Raw genomic sequence first — 19,101 nt, 5'->3', positions numbered from 1 at the left:
CACTGAGACTACAGTGATAAACAGGAGGGTCAAGGGCCATTGTTTGGGGAGGCTACAGGCTGGTGGGTCACGGAGACAAGCAAACAGGTAATTAATGTGCAATGTGATGAGGGCTATGGCACGGGACACAGGAGCGTATGGGAGCCGCTAGAAGAGAATTCGTATAGGAGAGTGGGAGATGAAAGAAGGCTTCCTAGGGAAATGGAGTCTCCCCTAAGACTTGAAATCATGCACTAAAAGTATCAATTAGGGTTGATACCTTTCGGGTGCTATTAACAAACGCCAAAACTAACAGTGGCTTAAACGCAGTAAGAGTTTCAGGTCAAAAAGTGGGCAGTCCAGGGATGGTGTGGCAGTGTCATGGTCACCAGGGACCTGGAATCTTTCTGTTTTTCTGCATTGCCATCCTTGGCATAGGGCTTTCCTCCTCAAAGATGCCTCATGGTTTCACATGGCTGCTGGAGTTCCAGCCATCATACCCACATCCCAGGCTGGAAGCAAGAGTTGGAGGAAGGCAAAAAGGGCCAGCTCCAACTGTCTGCCCCATCCCTAAGGAGCTTTCCTGGAAGTCCCACCCAAGAATTCTATTTATATTCTGCTGACCCAAACATAGTCACATGTGCACAGAGTTGCAGTGTGGAGGGAGACAACACTGGCTGCACTGGAGACTGTGGCATCGGGTAAGAGATGATGGCGGTCAATACTTGAGAAGTGATGATGGGAATGCAGAGAAAATGGCATGGCTTTGAAGTTTTTAAACCCGATGAAACTTCCACCTCATCTCCAGCTTTGCTCAAGGCTACTTAGGAATCAGTACCAAAGGCAGAGGCTCCTTTATAAAGTGATTTACTCCTTCCGTCATCTCTGTTCAGCCGGAACACAAGGAAGGACATGAGGAAGGGGCAGGAAAGTCTTCCTGCCCTTAGATTCCTGCCGTGGAGAATGGAGCCCACCCCCCAAAAGCTGACGTGCAGTCTGAGCGCTGCCCCTGGGCCCCCGTGGAAATGGGCGGGGAAGCACGATGCCCCTCGGAACTCCAAGGAGGTGCCGGTGGTCCAAGCGCTCCCTTCCTGGAGTGGCTTTCTTAAGGTCGCCCCCCCTCAGATGGGGAGAGAGTATGAAGTACGTACGGAGTGACCCCCAGGAGGCCGGACTCTCAGCCGTAGCTGTCACCCAGGAGGGGCGTCTTTTTCTCCCTCTCTGAAGATGCTCTTACCCCCCTTCTCAGCTTCTTTCCACTCTAGGCCCTGTTTCGACATTTTATAGAAAAATTGCAGGTAATTTTCCTTTGGACACCATGTCATCTCCCAACAAACATCAACATTTTAGCAACACCCTGCCTTCTCGCCTTAAATAATACAGAATTGCGGAATATGCTTTACGTCTATATACTCGGATCAATCCCAACGACTTTCTACTTCCTAATTTCACATACAGTAATTCTTCAGACGCCTCAGCTATTTCCATGGGCCTCTCGGACTCTGAGTGAAGTCATTACTAAACGTCGTGGATCTAAAGGATGCAGATGGCGATGCCAATGAGAGTCCTCTCTACCTGCCGAGGAAATGGGTTTGAGAGAATTCAGGGAGGCAAGATTATGGATTTTAAGATTAATTTGATGTTGAGGGTGAGGCTGACGATAGTCAAGGATGGATTTTTGGCATCTAATTTAGGAACCAGGTGGATCTCTTAATCCCCAGTGGCCGGCACTCTATTTGGCACAGGGCAGGTGCTAAATAAATGCTTGTGAATGAAAAAGAACTTCTTCTCCCCAAAGCAGTCGACTTCCCTTAATTGGAGTCCCTGATTTCTGTCCCCTCTTTGGATCCTTTTCCTAGTCATTCAGCCTGAAAGTCCCCTATTGACTCATCTTTCCTGCAGGTCCTGTATTAGTCAGGGTTCCTCAGAGAAACAGAAGCAATAGGATGTAGAAAGAGAAAGAAAGAGATTTGTTACAGGGAACTGGCCCATGTGATTACGGAGGCTGGGAAGTCCCAGATCTGCAGTGGGCAAGCTGGAGACCCAGGAGAGCCGATGGGGGAGGTCTCGTCCGAAAGTTGGTGACTCCAGACCCAAGGAGAGCCAACGTTTCAGTTTGAGGCCAAAGGCAGGAGAAGATCGACGTCCCAGTTCAGCAGGCAGGAGGAGTTCCCTTTTACTTTCAGCAGGATCAGCCTTTCTGTTCCATTCAGGTCTTCAACTGATTGGACGAGGCCCACCCACATTGGGAAGGGCAATCTGCTTTACTCAATCTACCCATTCAAAGGTTAACCCCATCCAGAAACATCCTCACAGACACGCCCAGAATAATGTCTGACCAGATGTCTGGGCGCCTCACGACCCAGTCAAGTGGACGTTATAAAATTGACCATCACAAGTCCCTCCTGATTAGCCAACAGGTTCTGCTCTGCTTCTGGAGAGGCCCTTCTGTGCAGCCAGGGCCCTGGCAGGAAGGAGAGGCACTCTCAAAAGGGGAAACTGCAGGGAGTTAAAGGATGGGGCTGTTCAGAAAGGCGAGGGCAAGATGAAGGGAACGGAAACCTCATAAATGGTGAAGCCCCAAGGGCCTGTGACAGTCGGAAGCTGCTGTGACCCCCAGGCCTGACGGGGCAGGCAGAGGGGACGTGCTGGGCGCATGACCATACACCTTTAAAAAAACCCACAGTTTACTGAGAGAGAATTCACACACCACACAATTCACCGATTTAGAGTGTACGATTCAGTGGCTTTTAGTCTATTCACAGAGTTGTGCAACCATCACACAGTCAATTTTAGAACAGTTTAATTACCCCCTAAAGAAACCCTGAATCCCTTAGCTGTGACACACACACACACACACACGCACACCCCGCCACCTCCATCACTCCCAGCCCTAGGCATTCACTAACCTACCTTCTGTCTCTATAACTTTGCCATTCTGGACATCTCACGCAAATGGAATCAGGTAACCCGTGGTCCTTTGTGACCGGCTTCCTCGTGGATTGTTTGCAGGTTCGACCACGACAACGCAGGTGCAGTCATTCCACAAGTGGGGAGATGAAGGCACAGAGAGGTTAGCTAATACCTGGTAAGTGGCAGAGCGAGAATTCACACCCGGGGCATGTAGACCATTCATGCCACGCTGCCTCTGGGTCCCCGCAGAGCCCTCAGCCAGGTCCCCTCCACCCTCGAGGGGAGCCCCATAGTACTGTGCCCCTGGTCTCTGTCTTCCCTGCTCGGGGCCATCCTGAACCCGCCGCCCCAGCGACATCCACGGGAGTCCTGCCTCCATCACAAGCTTCGGGGCTCAGGGCACATCTGGCCTCGGCACCTGCCCAACATCTGTTCTCCCTTCTCCTTGGGAGGAAGCGCCGCCGCCCTACTGTCAGCACCACGTGGGTCGGGCGGAGTTGTCCCGCTCCTCCAGCTTTGGGGGTGACCACGTGACCAGGCCTGGCCAATGAGAGCACCACAATCCCCCAGGCCACTGTGATTGGTCAGGGCCAGGACTGTGACCTGATTAGAGAAAAACGAGGCTAGAGGTGGAGAGGGGCATGTGTGGTGGATTCTGGGAGTACGCTGTTCTTTCTCTTCCGCAGAAGGTAGAGGAGAAGCCCCTCACCCTTCTTGTGGGTGGAGGGATGTTAGGAGGTGAGGTGTGGAAGTCCCACAGCGATTCTGCTGCCACACATCAGGAAGGCCATTGGGAGCCTAATTTCAATACCGTGGAAAACAGAGAGGAGAGAGAGAGAAGCCAGGTGTTTGGGTTGAGCTCCTGGATCAAACCATACCTGAAGAAAATGATTTCATTTCTCATTTAACAGAGCTAATAACTTCCTATTACAACCAAAGGTGAGATGTTTTATGTCTCTAAATGATCTAAGGGAGGAATGGGAATTTCATGTTCTAAAATTCTTTTATTCCACAGCACTTAGAATCATATGCCCCGTTAAAGCAGCCGAATAAATAAGTAAGATAGTTATTCTTTTAACGCCCGTGTTGTCTTATTTAAACACACATGCATACAGAACATCGGCAAGTAAGTGCAACAGATGGCATCTCCATACAATTTTTTATCGTTTCGTTAAAGTCACTTGGAAGTTAGGCATGGAAAATACCACAAAGACTGCCCCCTCTACCCCCGGCAGAACAAGGAGCATTGCCCTTCACCATTGTATCTACTGATGGTCTGGAACATGTTTCCAGCTGTCATGGCACTGAATGGGCTGGAGAAAATGGGAACAAGTCACATCTTACCAGAAAACAGTGCAGGAAAAGTGGGACAGAATGGAAATCTGAATCAGCCCCAGAAAAGTAGGAGAAAAGCATCTTTTGGGGGTAGATTTAGCTTAACGGCCGTTGTGGGATTAAGCCACTGATTCTGAACCAGGGCTGCACGTCCAGCCCCCGTGGGAGCTTTTCAAATACAGCATCCCTGAGGCCCAGCCCAGCAGCTTCTGCTTCCGTTGGACGGGGTGGAGCAGCAACATCTGAATTTTTTTTTTTTTAATCTTAAGAGTTTATTCTTATGTGCATGCCTAGTTAAGAATTCCAGGATTAAGCATTAGGAAATTCTGCATAACCCTGGAAATAGAATTGAGATTTCTTTTTTTAAAAAAAAAAAAAGAAGAAAGGATCAAGAAGAGAAATTCTCAAAAAACAGAACACAGAGACAATAAATAGAAAGGATTTCCAAAGAGAAGAGTTGAGACATGGTCACGGCTTAAATGTCAGGCTCATGCCCGGTTCGGATGCAGATGGACAAGAGGACTGAGGGACACGCACAGTGGTGACCTTCCTTTCCCACTTCAGACTTTGATCGAGAAGTTTCCAAGCGTGTTCATGTTGAGATCGGGCTGGTCTGTCCCTACTTGTAACTGCTTGTCTCCATTCCTTCTGGGCCATGCTATGAGTCCGCGTGATCACTCAGCTTAGATGAGTTAATCAGACGGCGGCTGCGGGCCTGCCACGCCCCGGGTGCTGGGGACCCCAGTGGAACTGGAGAAGTTCCCCGCCAGGCTGGAGAGATGGCAGGCCAGCTGGTAACAACGGTCCCAAGGGGGTAGGGAGGGGAGAAGGGGGTCCGGGAAGACTTCCCCTGGGAGATGAGGGCGTGGCAGGGCAAAGAGCCTCCAGCAGGAAAAGCGCTGCGCATGCGGGGCGGGGGAGGGCGTGTGCGAGCAGGGGGACCCGTGCAGAATCTCCCAGGGCTGCCTCTCGGCCTCCGCTCGGTGCTGGGAGCTGAGTTCTCCATGTCGTTCAGCGAGGCAGAGACGAGGCAGCCTCCCCCCGGGTTCCCTCTCTCCCTTCCCTGATGAAGGGAATGCCTCCTCCCTGATGAGGACGCTCGGGTCGAATGCCCGAATGAGACGTGCCACTCCCGGCCACCAGCGGGGACCAGGAGGTGGGATTATTGGCGCCAGATTAGCATTACACGTAGCCACTGCCGGCCTTGCTCGCCAGGCGGTGTCCCTGCGACCTTCTGGAAAGGACTGGCGAGCTGGCGGCGGGCCCGCCTGGGGAGTCCGGGCCGAGCGCGCCCTCCGGTGGCCGCGCGGGAGGAAGCGGGCGTTCGGGTCCCGCCCGGGCTCAAAGGAGCCGCGCGCAGCATCCCCCCCGGCGGGGCTGCCAGTCGGGAGGCAGCCGCGGGAGGAAGCGCGGCCCCGAGGGCAAGAGGGGCCTTTTAAAGCTTTGAAAATGAACATGGTCCGCGGAAAAGCGCTTTGTGCTCCCGCAGAGCTGGAGAGCGCGGTTTTGAGGAAAGCTTTCTTTTGTTCCCCTCGGTTGGGAAAGGTCATGTTTCCTTTTCGGGTCGCCTGGATCAAGAGGTCTTAGGAGGGCCTGGGAGAGGCTCCAGCGCGCTTATCGTACTCTCAAGGAGGTATGCCATCTGCAAAAGGTCAGGAGCCCCGAGGGGTCCCTCCTCCTCAAACTCCATGGAGACTGTGTTCCATGGGGGCCCGTTGCAGCATTAGAGGTCCCCAAATTCTGTAATAATAACCCAAACGTCCACCGATAAGGGAAGAGAGGAAACAAGAGGCGGAGCGGCCTAGGGGGTAAGGCCTCCATCCCCTGGAGGACTCTGCCTCCATCGCCTCCTCCTCGAGGGGACAGGTGAGCACGTGTCCAGTGCGGGGCCTGAGCATTCAGGAGGAGGCAGATAGGACAGCCCGTGGGGAGGGGCCAGCAGTGTGGTGGTCCTCCTTGTAGCTCTGCTGTCACATGGAAGAGTGTTGCACCAATTGGAGGAACAAGGGAGATCTATACGTACTGACTTGGGAAAGATGGCCAACACAGATCACTAAATGAAAACACGAATGGTAGGTCAAGATGCACAATGTTCTTCCATTTAGGAGTAACCCAAACCCAAACACAGACACGGATGGATGACAGATTTTGAGAGTCTGGAAAGAACACGATGAATTATTATTAATGGTCACTTCTAGGGGATAAGTTTGGAAGGTTTTTTGTTTTTTTTTTTAAACGCAGATATTTGATTTTGAGGTATTCTGAAAAGTGAGAAAAAAAGAAAGAAAACAACGTACTGTCGTTTGTGGCCGACTGCTAACAGGTAACCGCAAAGTAAGGCAAGCGGCCAGGTTTGCCTTACTTACTCCAGCTGTCTGCAGGGAGACCCCCTGTCGCTGTGAAGACCCTCTAGCACTGTCAGAGTATTTCACCATGTGCACACATGCGTTATTTCTTACAGAAACTTCTTTTAGAAACAGGGCAATCTTGTGGTTGGTGCACAAAAATTTAGCGACTGCCAGGCACTGTGCCAAACTCTGAGGATACGGGAATGACTACGATGGCCTCTGCCTTCCAGGAGTTCAAGATCTAGTTCCGTGCTTCTCAAACATGAATGTGCTTCCAGACCACCTGGAGATGTCTGGATCAGTTACCTAGTGCCGGGTAATAAACCACCCCGAAACCCAGCGGCTGCAAACAGCAAACGTTTATTATCTAATGTGGCTGCTGAGGGTCAGGAATGCAGGCGTGACTTCGCTGGGTGACTCTGGCTCCGGGTTTCTCCTGAGGCTGCTGTCATCTGAAGGCTTGTCGGGGCTGAAGGCTTCACCTCCGAGAGGCCACACAAACATGGCTGTTGGCAGGAGGCCTCAGTTCTTGGCCATGAGACCCTCTCCAGAGATTAACTACTTGCGTGTCCTCACCACGTGGCACTGGCTTCCCCCAGAGAGTGATCCTAGAGGGAAGGGCACAAGCTGTAATGTCTTACATGACCTGGCAGCCTTGGAAGTCACACGCCATCATTTCTGCCACATTCTGTTTCTTAGAAACAAGTCACTTAAGTACAGCCCACACTCCAGGCCAGGGGAGCATCAAGGAATGTGTGGACATACTTTAAGATCACCACATCTTGTTACATGCAGATTCTGATTCAGCAGCTCCGGGGAGGAGCCCCACATTCTGCACTTCGAACACCCTCCCAGGCGACACCACTGCGGCTGGTCCGTGGACCGCACTCTGAGTAGCAAGGAAATTCAACACACGTACAAAGAACTAGACAGCACAGATGTCCTCTTTGGAACTACGCTGCTTGCAAGAATAACACCCTTTGTCATCCTGGCATCATCTTTGGATGGGGTCCAATTTTAAAATCACATTTCCCCTGAAAGGTCAGAGCAGTGAAGTAAGGGAAAGACGAGATTACCTCGTGAATACACGAGGACAAGCTGTAATGGAATTAAATCAAAGGAGGAATCAGAAAATCTCTCTAGTCTTGTGCTGGAAGCTCTCAGAAGCATAAGACAGCAGCCATGGATTCTGAAGGGGATGCTAAACAAACAGCAGCGAATCTGGGCCTGTAATCGGGATTGTACAGTGTGTCTTCAAAGACTGCAAACCTTAGGAAAGTAGCTTCGATACAGGAGGGCGGGAACAACGCCAGCATCTCAGAAGCTACGGCCTCTATGTGCTCTGCTGGCTTGAAGGGTGGCACGTTGAACACACCATTTCCCCAGTCAACAGCCTAGGTTTGCTTCCAGATACACATAAAACTATAAATCCTCTATTTTTTATTGCCGTAGATTCACACACCGTGAAATTCACCCTTTAAAGTGTACAGGTGAATGGAAGGAAGGTCATTCTCTTTGCTTCTTGCTGATGATTTAAAAAACCCCACAGGCTAGACAGCCACATGCAAAAGGAGGAGTTTGGACCCCTACTTCACAGCACATACAAAACTGACCTCAAAACAGACTAAAAATCTAAATGGTAACACTAAACTCCACGGCTCTGAAAAGAAAACATACGGGTAAATCTGTGTGACCTTCGATTAGGCAACAGTTTCTCAGATACAACAGAAAAGCACGAGCAACAAAAGAAAAAACAGATAAATTAGGCTTCACCAAAATAAACTTTTGTGCTTTAAAGAACACCATTAACAAAGTGAAAAAAAAGGGGCCAGCCCAGTGGCAGAGCAGTTAAGTTCGCATGTTCCGCTTCGGCGGCCCGGGGTTCACTGGTTCGGATCCCGGGTGCAGACATGGCACCGCTTGGGAAGCCATGCTGTGGTGGGCGTCCCACATATAACGTAGAGGAAGATGGGCATGGATGTTAGCTCAGGGCCAGTCTTCCCCAGCAAAAAGAGGAGGATTGCTGGCAGATGTTAGCTCAGGGCTAATCTTCCTCAAAAAAGAAAAAACAAAACAAAAAATAAAAATAAAGATTAAAAAAGAGAAAGTGAAAAAAAGACCCACAGCAAAGAAGAAAATAGCTGCAAATCATCTCTCTGAATAGGGACTCATACAGTCCCTGTGTACAGTACGGCTAAATGTACCAGGAACCGGAAAAGACGTTCTGCCCTCCATGAGCTCACAGTCTGAGAGAGGAAAGACATAAAATGCACACTTATAAAATAACGCAGGCACGACGCAGCAACTGCACAGGAACTTGGCTTTTCAGCTGTTAACCGACGGCACAAACCCTCCTACAGACGTGTGGGTGTAACCCAGCACCAAAGGGTGTCTCTAACTCTCCTCTCCCGTGTTTAATTTACCGCAATTAGTATCAGAAGACAGCCTCACCTGATCACAGACAATTAAATAATCCACAATGTAGTATATTCTATGACGGAAGTAACCCGCTCTCACTCTACAATTCAAAATGGAAACGACGACAGTCCTCCACTCACCCGATGGACGTGACAGTCTTGCTTTTCCATCTTAAATGCCCTCGTGTTTTAAATTACCTCTTGTCACCAGTAAACTCAACAATTTTTTTTTTCTCGTGAAGATTCCTGTTACTTTCTTTTTTTAAAAGTTTTATTATTTTTTTTTTTTTGAGGAAGATTAGCCCTGAGCTAACAGCTGCTGCCAATCCTCCTCTTTTGGCTGAGGAAGACTGGCCCTGAGCTAACATCCGTGCCCATCTTCCTCTACTTTATACGTGGGACGCCTGCCACAGCATGGCTTGACAAGCGGTGCCATGTCCACACCCAGGATCCGAACCAGTGAACCCAGGGCCGCCGAGAAGCAGAACGTGCGAACTTAACCGCTGCCCCACAGGGCCGGCCCCTCCTGTTACTTTCTTAATGATTCATTCTTGATGTTTTGAGGAAAAATTAACAATGGACCAAACAAGACTAAACTTTGTTTGCTGAAACTAGAATGCAGCTGGTGAACCGTCAGCCTTATGGCATGACGCAGCAGAGAAAAGAATCCACACTGGAGAGTTTTATTAACAAAAAAAACCTCTCGCCGTTTATCAACAAAATTCACGTAACAATAATTGTGCATTTCCTTTTCTGCCAGTGGCACTTGTTAAATTACCATCATCTTTCATAGACAAGGAGAAGTGGACATACTTCAGTATCTTTCTGATAAATATATCGCCACTCTGCATCCGACCTGGATAATGCTCTTGAGAACGGCATATGCTGGAGCCTGTTAAAAACAAGAAGCAAGCAAAAGAAACATGTTATATGTTCTGTTTCAGCTGTAAGACGCTAGCGTGGCATGGCAGGGGTGAGACCTCTCTGGATAAGAAATAAGATCTAAGAAAAAAACTTACTTTATTTTATTATTATTATTATTATTTTTGAGGAAGATTAGCCCTGAGCTAACATCTGCCGGCAATCCTTTTTTTTTGCTGAGGAAGATTGGCCCTGAGCTAACATCCATGCCTGTCTTCCTCTACTTTATATGTGGGACACCTGTCATAGCATGGCCTGACAAGTGGTGCGTAGGTCCACGCCTGGGATCCGAACCAGTGAAGCCCAGGCTGCCGAAGCGGAACTTGAGAACTTAACCGCTGTGCCACTGGGCTGGCCCCACAATTTATTTTAAATTGGAAGAAAAACCTATTCAAAAGATTGGAATGCCTCTGCTTCTGCCAAAACATGTGAATCACCCAGCTGCTCGCTGGAAGGGAAAAGCAGCTGCTGGGGCGGAGGGTACGGGAGGAAGCGACAAACAAGATCCCTCTGGGGACAGAGCGCGGGCTTGCTTTCTGGCTTACTTTCTTTTGCGGTCACTTTGAAATCTACTTTTCTGGGAACAGAAACTTTCCCGCCCCCCAACCTTCCAAGTCAGGCCCCAAAGCAGCCCGGGCAGACAGTAGGGGGATGCCCACCAGTTCCGCGTCGTGTTCGAGGCCTGTGTCGTGGTGCTCAAGCTCTTCATCCCGGAATTTCTTTATCACCTGGTTAAATGAAAAGAAATCGAAGCGGGTCAGCATTCAGCTCTCCTGCCGTCTGTCTTATTTTGGAGGCTAAGGCCTTGCAGTATCGTCTGAGACACAGGGAGGCAAACTTTCTTTGCGGGCTGGAAGGCCCCTGTCTCAACCAGTCATCTCTGCCACGGGAGAGGGGACAGCAGCCATGGCCGTGCAGACGAATAGGCGTGGCTGTGCTCCAATCAAACTTCACTCACAGAAACAGGTGGGCAGCCACAGCAATGGTTCACCAACCTCTGATACAGGCTTAAAAAAATTCAACGGTCCCTTACTTACAGTGGAAAATTATCAGAGGACATCTACTTGCTCATTCACTTACCCTGAAGGGTTCATGCTTGCAGCATTTGCTCAGGACCTATCAAAGGCCTGGAAGAGGACAGAGTACAGGCCTGGGCTACGGGTTCTGGTCCCGGCTCTGCCCAAGCACGTGCCCAGAGCACACGGCTTCAGCGGCCCCTCCGTTTCCTTCAAGATGAGGCACTGACCTAGATGTCTAAGGCCGCATCATTCCCTAACGTTCTATTGTTTTCTCTTCTTACGAAATTGCACGTCAGCCCCCTTCCAGAGTGCAGTCAATCACCTGCAGGAGTTCCTCGTACTTTTCGGGGTCCTCCTCCATCAGCGTCCTGATCTGGTTGTTGTAGTGATGTGCGATGGACTCTTCCACAGCCACCGTGCAGGCCATCGCGCCCTCCTTCCCGAGCAGCGCGGTGCCCGCGCCTGGAGGGTCAAATCCAGAGCAGTGAGGGATGGGGCGGAGACCGGGAAGGGAGCTCGAGCCAGGTCACGGTTTGTGAGCCTCGCCACTACGGACTTTGCGGCTGGCTGATTCCTGGTGGTGGGGTTGTCCCAGGCATCGTAGGATGTTTAGCAGCATCCCTGGCCTCTACTCACTACATGCCAGTAGCATCCCCAGTTGTGACAATCAGAGATGTCCCCAGATCTTGCCAAGTGTCCTCAGGAGCAACGTGCCCCCGTTGGGAACTACTGTTTCAGGTGGTAGCCTGTCACAGCGGTAAACCCAGAGTCACACAGTAAGAATGCTTTTCTCTTTTAATGCTCTTTCTAACCCTCTGAGTAAGACAAGGAGTAAGCCTTCACGTGGGGAGAGTCTGTCTTTGATTTTTCTGAACCATTTACGCTTCTCCCTTATGAAGAGTGAGCAAACTCAGGCTTTGAACCTTTATCAGGGAACATGTGGCCACGCCTGCATCACTCTAGATTTTTTTTCCCTCTGTTGTGTTTATTTTTACTGTCCCTTCTATTTATGAAAGTACTGGTGTAAAGACTCTATCTTAAATAAATTTAAGTAAAACAAAAAAGCCAGGGAACTTAACGTTAGGAAAATAGTCAGTAAATAAAAAGGCTGTAAGAGGACACAGCGAGAATTGTGGAATCGGGACTTCGGCCAGTTAATCCTCCCAGATCCCTAAGCTCGCATAAGCTCTTCCGGATGGGCACGTACCCAGTGCGAACCCCACCACGTTCCAAAAGGGCATCAGAATCGTCGGCCGCACCCTGAACGTAACCATCAACTCACTGAACTTTTTCAAGTGGTCCTTTTCTTGATCCCACATTTTCTGTAAGAAACATAAAAAGTAAGAACACGAGTATTCCATAGAGGCCGCCTGCTGTATACCAAGGAAGCTCCACGCCACGTCCACGTGGGAGAAAGAAAGCAAAATGGGAACAGAGAAGGGATGCAAACTGCCGCTCCAGGCTGAGTCACCAAAGGAAGAAGCAAGACTGGAAAGAATCCTGGCTACAGAGAAGAGAGTGCCAATGAACCAAGACACGAGCCTGTTATCTCAGTTCCAGAGAAGCTTGCCACGGACCACGGCTCCTCAGAGCCACCACGTGCCTATTATACCACGAGGGTCACCACCCACGAGAAACGAGATGCTTCAGGAGCCCATAAAAAGGGGGAGGGCAGGACATTAGCTATGGTGCAACTCCCTTCCAGGCTGCGAGAAGGGAAGTCTCACTTCCATCGGAGGGAAAGGGAGCATGACAGCAAGAGTCAACACACGGCACTTCCTAGGTGCCAGGTGCTGTCCGATAGCCTTCTGTAGACAACGCACTGAGTCTGTGAAGGACAGACTGTTACTATCCCCATCATGCAGATGAAGAGAGTGAGGCACAGAGAGGTTAAGCACCTTGCCCAAGGACTCAGAGCAGGCAATGTAACTTGTGCTGAGTGTCTGTTACATGCCAGGCACTGAAATAGCTGCTCCACACCAGCTCATTTATTCCTCTCGAAGAGCCAATGAGGTAGGCGTTAGCAGCCCATTTTGCAGATATGGAAATGGAGGCCCAGAGTCCTCATGTGACTTCCCAAGGTCATGCAAGTACCAGATGGAAGAGAACCATGGATCTGTGTGACTATGATGCCCAGGCCCCTCCCTCTGCCTCTCAATATACTTCCGCTGGGGGCAGGATCACCACCTCTGGGCAGCCAGTGCTTTCACCTAATGCAGTGAATGTCAACCCTTTGTTCCTTACTGCCCGCCCCCCCATGACATTTTAACACTACAGAGACACTGTACATATAAAGAATATTGTGCATTTCCCTCTTCCTTCCCTGCCCCCCCGCAATAACCAATGTTCCCTCTCTTGGGGAGCACAGCACCTCCCTTGGGGATGCATGAGCGAATGTGATTCGCTCCTTGAAGGCCTTTGGATACCCCTGTCCAGGAGGTCAGGCTGAAAGACACACAGGAGTGCCCACCTGAATGACCGGCCCGACGCTTGTCCGGCCCAGGACGGCCATCTGCCCTGCGTAGATGCGGTTGGCTCCATATTCACCTGCATGATCCACCCGGATTATTCGATCCACAGCTGCCCAGTTGATATTGTCTAAGGTCATTCTTGAACTGCAAAATCTGACACCGATTCTTCTTCCATAAGCTGCAATGCAAGTGTTTATTCTTCGTTACTCTCAGGTAAAACTGACACATTTCCTTTCACAGACAGAAGGGGGGCCCTTAGAACAAAGGTCACAAATGAGCTCCCCATGGGTGGGATACACTCCTAAGTGTATTCTGTTTAACCTGCAGTGTTTTTTTAAAAAGTGAATTAGCTACCAACACTTAAAGCACAGGAGATTTTACCTCTTTAGTAAGATTTCTGGCTTTCTGGTGTCACTTTAAGTGTATGGGATCTGGAAATACCGAGCCTGTTTTCTGACCGAGCACTTAGCGTGGCAGCTGCCTCTAGACGGGCACAGCTCTCCAGTCCACCCGCCCCTCCCAGCTCACTTCCTTCCCAGCCCCGGCTGCACCAAACCCCCTCAGGGAGCTTTCAAAACCATGGATGCTCCTCCCAGCCGATGCTTTGGACACAGGGTGACGGGGCAGGCTTGGTGGAATTCGGGGTGGTTCTGCACTTGAACTTTTCGACTGGATGGGGTTTTACATGCCACACTCTAAACAAAGGAGGGTGCGCATGGAGTGCTGAGGCGCGGGGACCCAGCTCTGATGCACTCCTTCCCCCGCAATGCCTGCTCCATCGCACGGAGCATGTTTGACTCAAGAAACTGGTGGGGACAGCCTGGTGGCGCAGCGGTTAAGTGTGCACATTCCACTTCGGCGGCCCGAGGTTCGCCAGTTCGGATCTCGGGTGCGGACATGGCACCGCTTGGCACGCCATGCTGTGGTAGGCGTTCCACATATAAAAAGTAGAGGAAGATGGGCATGGATGTTAGCTCAGGGTCAGTCTTCCTCAGCAAAAAGAGGAGGATTGGCAGCAGATGCTAGCTCAGGACTGATCTTCCTCGGGAAAAAAAAAAAAAAAAGAAACTGGAGAGTCCGAGCTCTGCAAAGTATAATGTACTGCTCAGCTCTGTGCCATCAGACAACGGGTCACCGTGCTCCACAGTCATGGTGTTACGTGGAGAATGATTTTAGCCATCTGAGAAGGTCAAGGCAGCCTGTCACAAGTTTTTGCCTCCAGGTCCACAGACTGCAGGTTCCATCACACTGATCTCCCTGCCGATGATGAGGCTCAGGAACCAAAAATGATGAGCTCGCTGAATTTCTCAGAATAACCTTGTCTGCTTGTTCTTTCATTTGTTACTCCCACCCCAAGCCGCGTCAATGGGAAAGGACTTCAGAGACAACTCAGGACTCCTCAAAAACATTTACTGAGAGACAGCAAGAGGCTGAGCGACAGATGCGTTCAAACACACAGCTGACTCCCAGTAGGGAAGGGGTCGGATTCTATTCGTATTCAGAACACACTAGACTATTTCCCAGCACTGCACCACTTTCCAGATTTAGGCAACTAACAAGTAATTTTGGGGGGAACGTGTGTAGGATTGGGTATCGTGATATTTGCCATTTCTATCCTTTCACAATCTCTGCAAGGTATCTTTAAAAAGCATGGAATGGACCACAGAAAGGACACGGAGCTAGAAGCAGAAAACACATGTCCTGTCTCTAACACTAATCTCAGACAATTCAGAATCAGCATTTCTTTTTCTTTTTTTTTAGGTATAAATCTTCATGACCTTGGATTAGGCAGTGGTTTACTATGACACCAAAAACACAAACAACAGAAGAAAAAAGAGAGAAACTGGACTTGATCAAATTGAAACTTTTGTGGTTCAAAGGAGACCATCAAGAAAGTAAAAAGACAACACATAGGAGAAAATATTTGCAAATTATATATCTGGGGGACTAGTGTCCAGAATATATAAAGAACCCTTACAACTTAACAATAAATAAATAACCAAATTTAAAAATGGGCAAAAGATTTAACTAGCTGTTTCTCCAAAGAAGATATATTAATGGCCAGTAAGCACATGAAAGGACGCCTGACATCAGCAGTCATTAAGGAAATGCAAATCAAAGCCACAATGGGATGCCACTTTATACCCACTGGAATGGCTATAATAAAAGACAGATATTTCCAACTGTTGGTGAGGACACGGAGAAAATGAAACCCTCATATGTTGCTGCTAAGAATGTAAAATGGTGTAGCTGCTTCGCAAAATAATCCCTCAAAAAGTTAAAAATAGGGGGCCGGCCCCGTGGCCGAGTGGTTAAGTTCATGTGCCATGCTTCGGCAGCCCAGGGTTTCACCAGTTTGGATCCTGGGCATGGACATGGCACTGCTCATCAAGCCATGTTGAGGCGGCATCCCACATGCCACAACTAGAAGGATCCACGACTAAAAATACACAACTATGTACTGGGGTTCTTTGGGAGAAAAAAGGAAAAAATTAAAAATTAAAAAAAAAAGTTAAAAATAGAGTTACCATATGACTCAGCAATTCCACTCATAGATATGGAACATATGTATACATATACTCAAAAGAATTGAAAACATATGTCCACACAAAAACTTGTACAGGAATGTTCATAGTAGCATGAATCGCAACAGCCAAAAAGTGAAAACTCAAATGCCCATCAATTGATAAACAAAATGTAGTACAGCCATACAATAGAATATTACTTGACAATAAAAAGGAATGAAGCACTGATGGAAGCTACAACATGGATGAACCCTGAAACACTATGCTAAGTTAAAGAACCAGATACAAAAGGCCACACATTGTGTGATTCTATTTGTATGAAATGTCCAGAATAGACAAATTAATAGAAACTCAACGTAGATCAGTGATTGACAGAGGCTGGGAAAGGGGGAAATGGGGAGTGACTGCTAATTGGCACAGGGTTTCTTTTGGGGTAAAATCGTTCTGAAATTAGATAGTGGTGATGGCTGTACAAGTTTGTGAATGTACTAAAAACCACTGAGTCGTACAAATTAAAAGGGTGAATTTTATGGCATGTGAATTATAGCTCCATTTTTAAAATGTCATCTGGGGTCCCTGTGGCATGGAGAGCATGCTGAGGGATGTGAATTAAATCCTGCAAGCAATGGAGACTTTCTTAGTATTGTGTGCACATGTGCACACACACACACATACTCTTCTCCCACTATAGTTGGAAAACCGGGAAGGTGAAATCAACAAAAATCCCCCACGGTGCTGCCCCCTAGAGGCAATCAGTATGAACAGTTGTCGTATCTCCTTACGCTCCTGTTTGTGTTCCTACCGAGATTATGTTTTATGTACAATTTGTTATGCTGTTTTTTCAGTTACCATAAACTTATTCTGAGAATTATTTAAAAATAAATTTCTTATCTAACTACAAGTTATTTATGGTGGAAACTTTGGAAAATATATAAAATTATAAAGAAGAAAATTAAAATCATCCATAATCCCACCAGTAAGAAGTAATCATTACTGAAATTTGAGTATATTTTATTTTGGCCTTTTTCTGAGTAAATGTCATTTTTAACGGCTATATAATAGGTCAGCCAGTATCACACATTACTTCCATTGTCACACAGTTAGGTTATTTCCAATTCTTCTCTATATAAATAATGATGTAATAAATATGAAGCTTTTCATAAATGGGGTTATTTCCTTAGCGTCTCAGAAATAGAATTACTGGGTCAAAGACTGAATATCTTTATGCCTTTATGATGTACTCTTAAACTGCATTCTAAAATACAGAATCACCTTTTCTTACTTAGCATATAATCCAGTTGTTAATATAACCTGATTTTTAATATAAACTTGGCAATAATCAGGTTAGTCCTTTTTAAGGGAAAACATACAGTAATAAAACTTTTCTTACTGAGTTATCCTGAAGAGAAGATATAGGAAGCAAAGTAACTTTATAAATGAAAAGAATGATTCTTATTCTGTTATGCTCATTGGCTCAACGAAGGAACATTAAAATTCATGTTCAACAGTCCTGAGTTTTGCCTGTATTGTTACACACTTTAAAACAACATAAAATAAAGTTAAGGCCCAGTGCTAGCAGCTCTCAAATGCATCATTTTATATTCATGCTTTCCCAAAGTATGAAACACATCCCAATGGTGGTACCTAGGAGGTTTTAAGGGGAGTATGGGAAGATCTTAAGTGGCTATGGACATGCATTAAACAACATCAGTGTAATGAGTTATTCTCTTTTCAATTCTCTTCCAATCCTTTTGATTTCATCAAGGAGGCTGTCTCTACTGACAGCTGGTATATTTTGAACACCTTCCTAACCCCTGCTGATCTCCCTTTTTTACCAGAAAGACAGTCTTGTGTTCAAGCCTCGGTAAGCAACAGTATCTAATATAATTTAGTACCTTTTTGTTTTCAGCGTATTTTTTATTACTCTATTTTGGGCAGGCGATACTGGTTTTCCGTTTACCCTCAGGATTTAGTTTCCGTGACATTATTTAAAAATGGAACACAGCTATAGAAAAAACACATTTAGTAATTAAAAGCACAAGTGGTATTGCTATAAGGCAAAGATCCTGAAGATGGTACACGAATGATTTAACTTTGAGAAAATGACCTCACAATTTTCTGAGATGAAACGAGGAGAGAAGCCAGGACCCAAACCCAAATCTCCTACTCCGAATCTCACGCTTCTCCCCCCGCCCTGGTGCTCCTTAAACTTTACACTGCACACAGATCATTCGCAGGTCTTGTTAAGAGACAGGCACAGCGACCCGGAGGTCAAGGATGGGACCTGACAATCTGCATTTCTAACAAGCTGGGTTGGGGGGGCGATGCTGCTGGTCAAACGACCGCCCTTGGCCTGGAGAGGCCCTGAGCGAAGGCTACAATGACACCGTGGGACACTGAGCTTTCAAGGTCGCCCACTGTCCTCAGCCCGGAACGCCGACCACATCTGCAGTGACGTCACAGCACAGACGTGCAAATACGTCATTCCCCAAAGCGGCCCCCGGAACGGACGCCCGGGAGCATCCCTGCGGAGAACCACCCTCGCCCTACCAGCCTTCTCGCAGCGCACCCCACGCCCCGCCCCGCCGGCGGCCCCGCGCTTCAAGCCTCCTAGTCGCGCTCCGTCGCAGCGCTGTGACGTATACACGCGTCCCCCGTGACCTCTCCGGCAAACGCCGCTGGCGAAAATTCCCTGGCTCGCCGGCCCAGCGCGCGGGGCGGCTGCGCATGCCTTTTACCTGAGAGAGGCTGCCGGGCGCCCGTGCACAGCCGCCACAGCGAGCGAGCGGCCGCCGCCCGGGCGCAGCTCATGGCCCTGAAAACAAAGGAGCCGCTCCCCAGGGCGACGCGGGCCAAACGTGCCCTTGGCGCACACTAATGACGCAAAACACACGTAAGACAGGCGCTACCCGCCTTTGCATCGATGGAAACGCTCCTAGGCCCCCGCTTCCATCTAATTGGTTGGAAATGGCAAGTGAGAATATTCTATTGGATGTCATCACTATCAATCACTCAAGAGCCGAGCGTTGGTAAAGGAGCCTTGGGTTGCCATGGAGATGAGAAGGCTAAATTGTATTTTTTCAAAGATCCGGACAGAGTCGAGATTTGTCACTTAACTTCCTGGGAAAGAGGAACATGAGGGAATTCTTTCTGGCTTCGCCATCGTATTTTCT

The 19,101-nt window shown here is 48.5% G+C and overlaps 1 protein-coding gene across 4 annotated transcripts; it reads right to left on the bottom strand.

Annotated features, from left to right (window-relative positions):
* Positions 1-6,919: 6,919 nt before the first annotated feature.
* On the bottom strand, positions 6,920-18,825 carry COQ7 (coenzyme Q7, hydroxylase). Of its 4 annotated transcripts, none has more exons than XM_070232239.1 (8): positions 18,479-18,540; positions 17,824-17,933; positions 13,403-13,581; positions 12,140-12,254; positions 11,255-11,394; positions 10,573-10,641; positions 9,806-9,884; positions 6,920-7,183 (listed from the first exon to the last, which is right to left on the bottom strand). In XM_070232239.1, exons 3-7 carry the CDS (start codon positions 13,538-13,540, stop codon positions 9,807-9,809), a joined length of 540 nt encoding a protein of 179 aa, XP_070088340.1. In that variant the 5' UTR covers positions 13,541-13,581; positions 17,824-17,933; positions 18,479-18,540; the 3' UTR covers positions 6,920-7,183; position 9,806. The 4 variants fall into 4 exon arrangements, with proteins under 4 accessions (XP_070088340.1, XP_070088339.1, XP_001488213.4 ...); XM_070232238.1 differs by having other exon boundaries at positions 18,498-18,539; XM_001488163.6 differs by lacking the exons at positions 17,824-17,933; positions 18,479-18,540 and adding an exon at positions 18,667-18,825.
* Between the last annotated feature and the right edge of the window lie 276 nt (positions 18,826-19,101).

Source organism: Equus caballus, chromosome 13 (assembly GCF_041296265.1).
Source record: "Equus caballus isolate H_3958 breed thoroughbred chromosome 13, TB-T2T, whole genome shotgun sequence".
Classification (NCBI taxonomy): Eukaryota; Metazoa; Chordata; class Mammalia; order Perissodactyla; family Equidae; genus Equus; species Equus caballus.
Note: the sequence above shows the minus strand (reverse complement) of the source record. Positions and strands in the feature narration are given on the sequence as shown.

What these genes read in the sequence shown, in the direction of transcription:
- COQ7 (XM_001488163.6), bottom strand. Translation starts at nt 18,739, where the DNA reads ATGAGCTGCGCCCGGGCGGCGGCCGCTCGCTCGCTGTGGCGGCTGTGC. An exon ending in GCGTCGGGCCGGTCATTCAG is followed by an intron (nt 12,255 to 13,402) that starts GTGGGCACTCCT and finishes TGTTTCTTACAG; the next exon opens with AAAATGTGGGATCAAGAAAA. An exon ending in CGTGGTGGGGTTCGCACTGG is followed by an intron (nt 11,395 to 12,139) that starts GTACGTGCCCAT and finishes TTGACCCTCCAG; the next exon opens with GCGCGGGCACCGCGCTGCTC.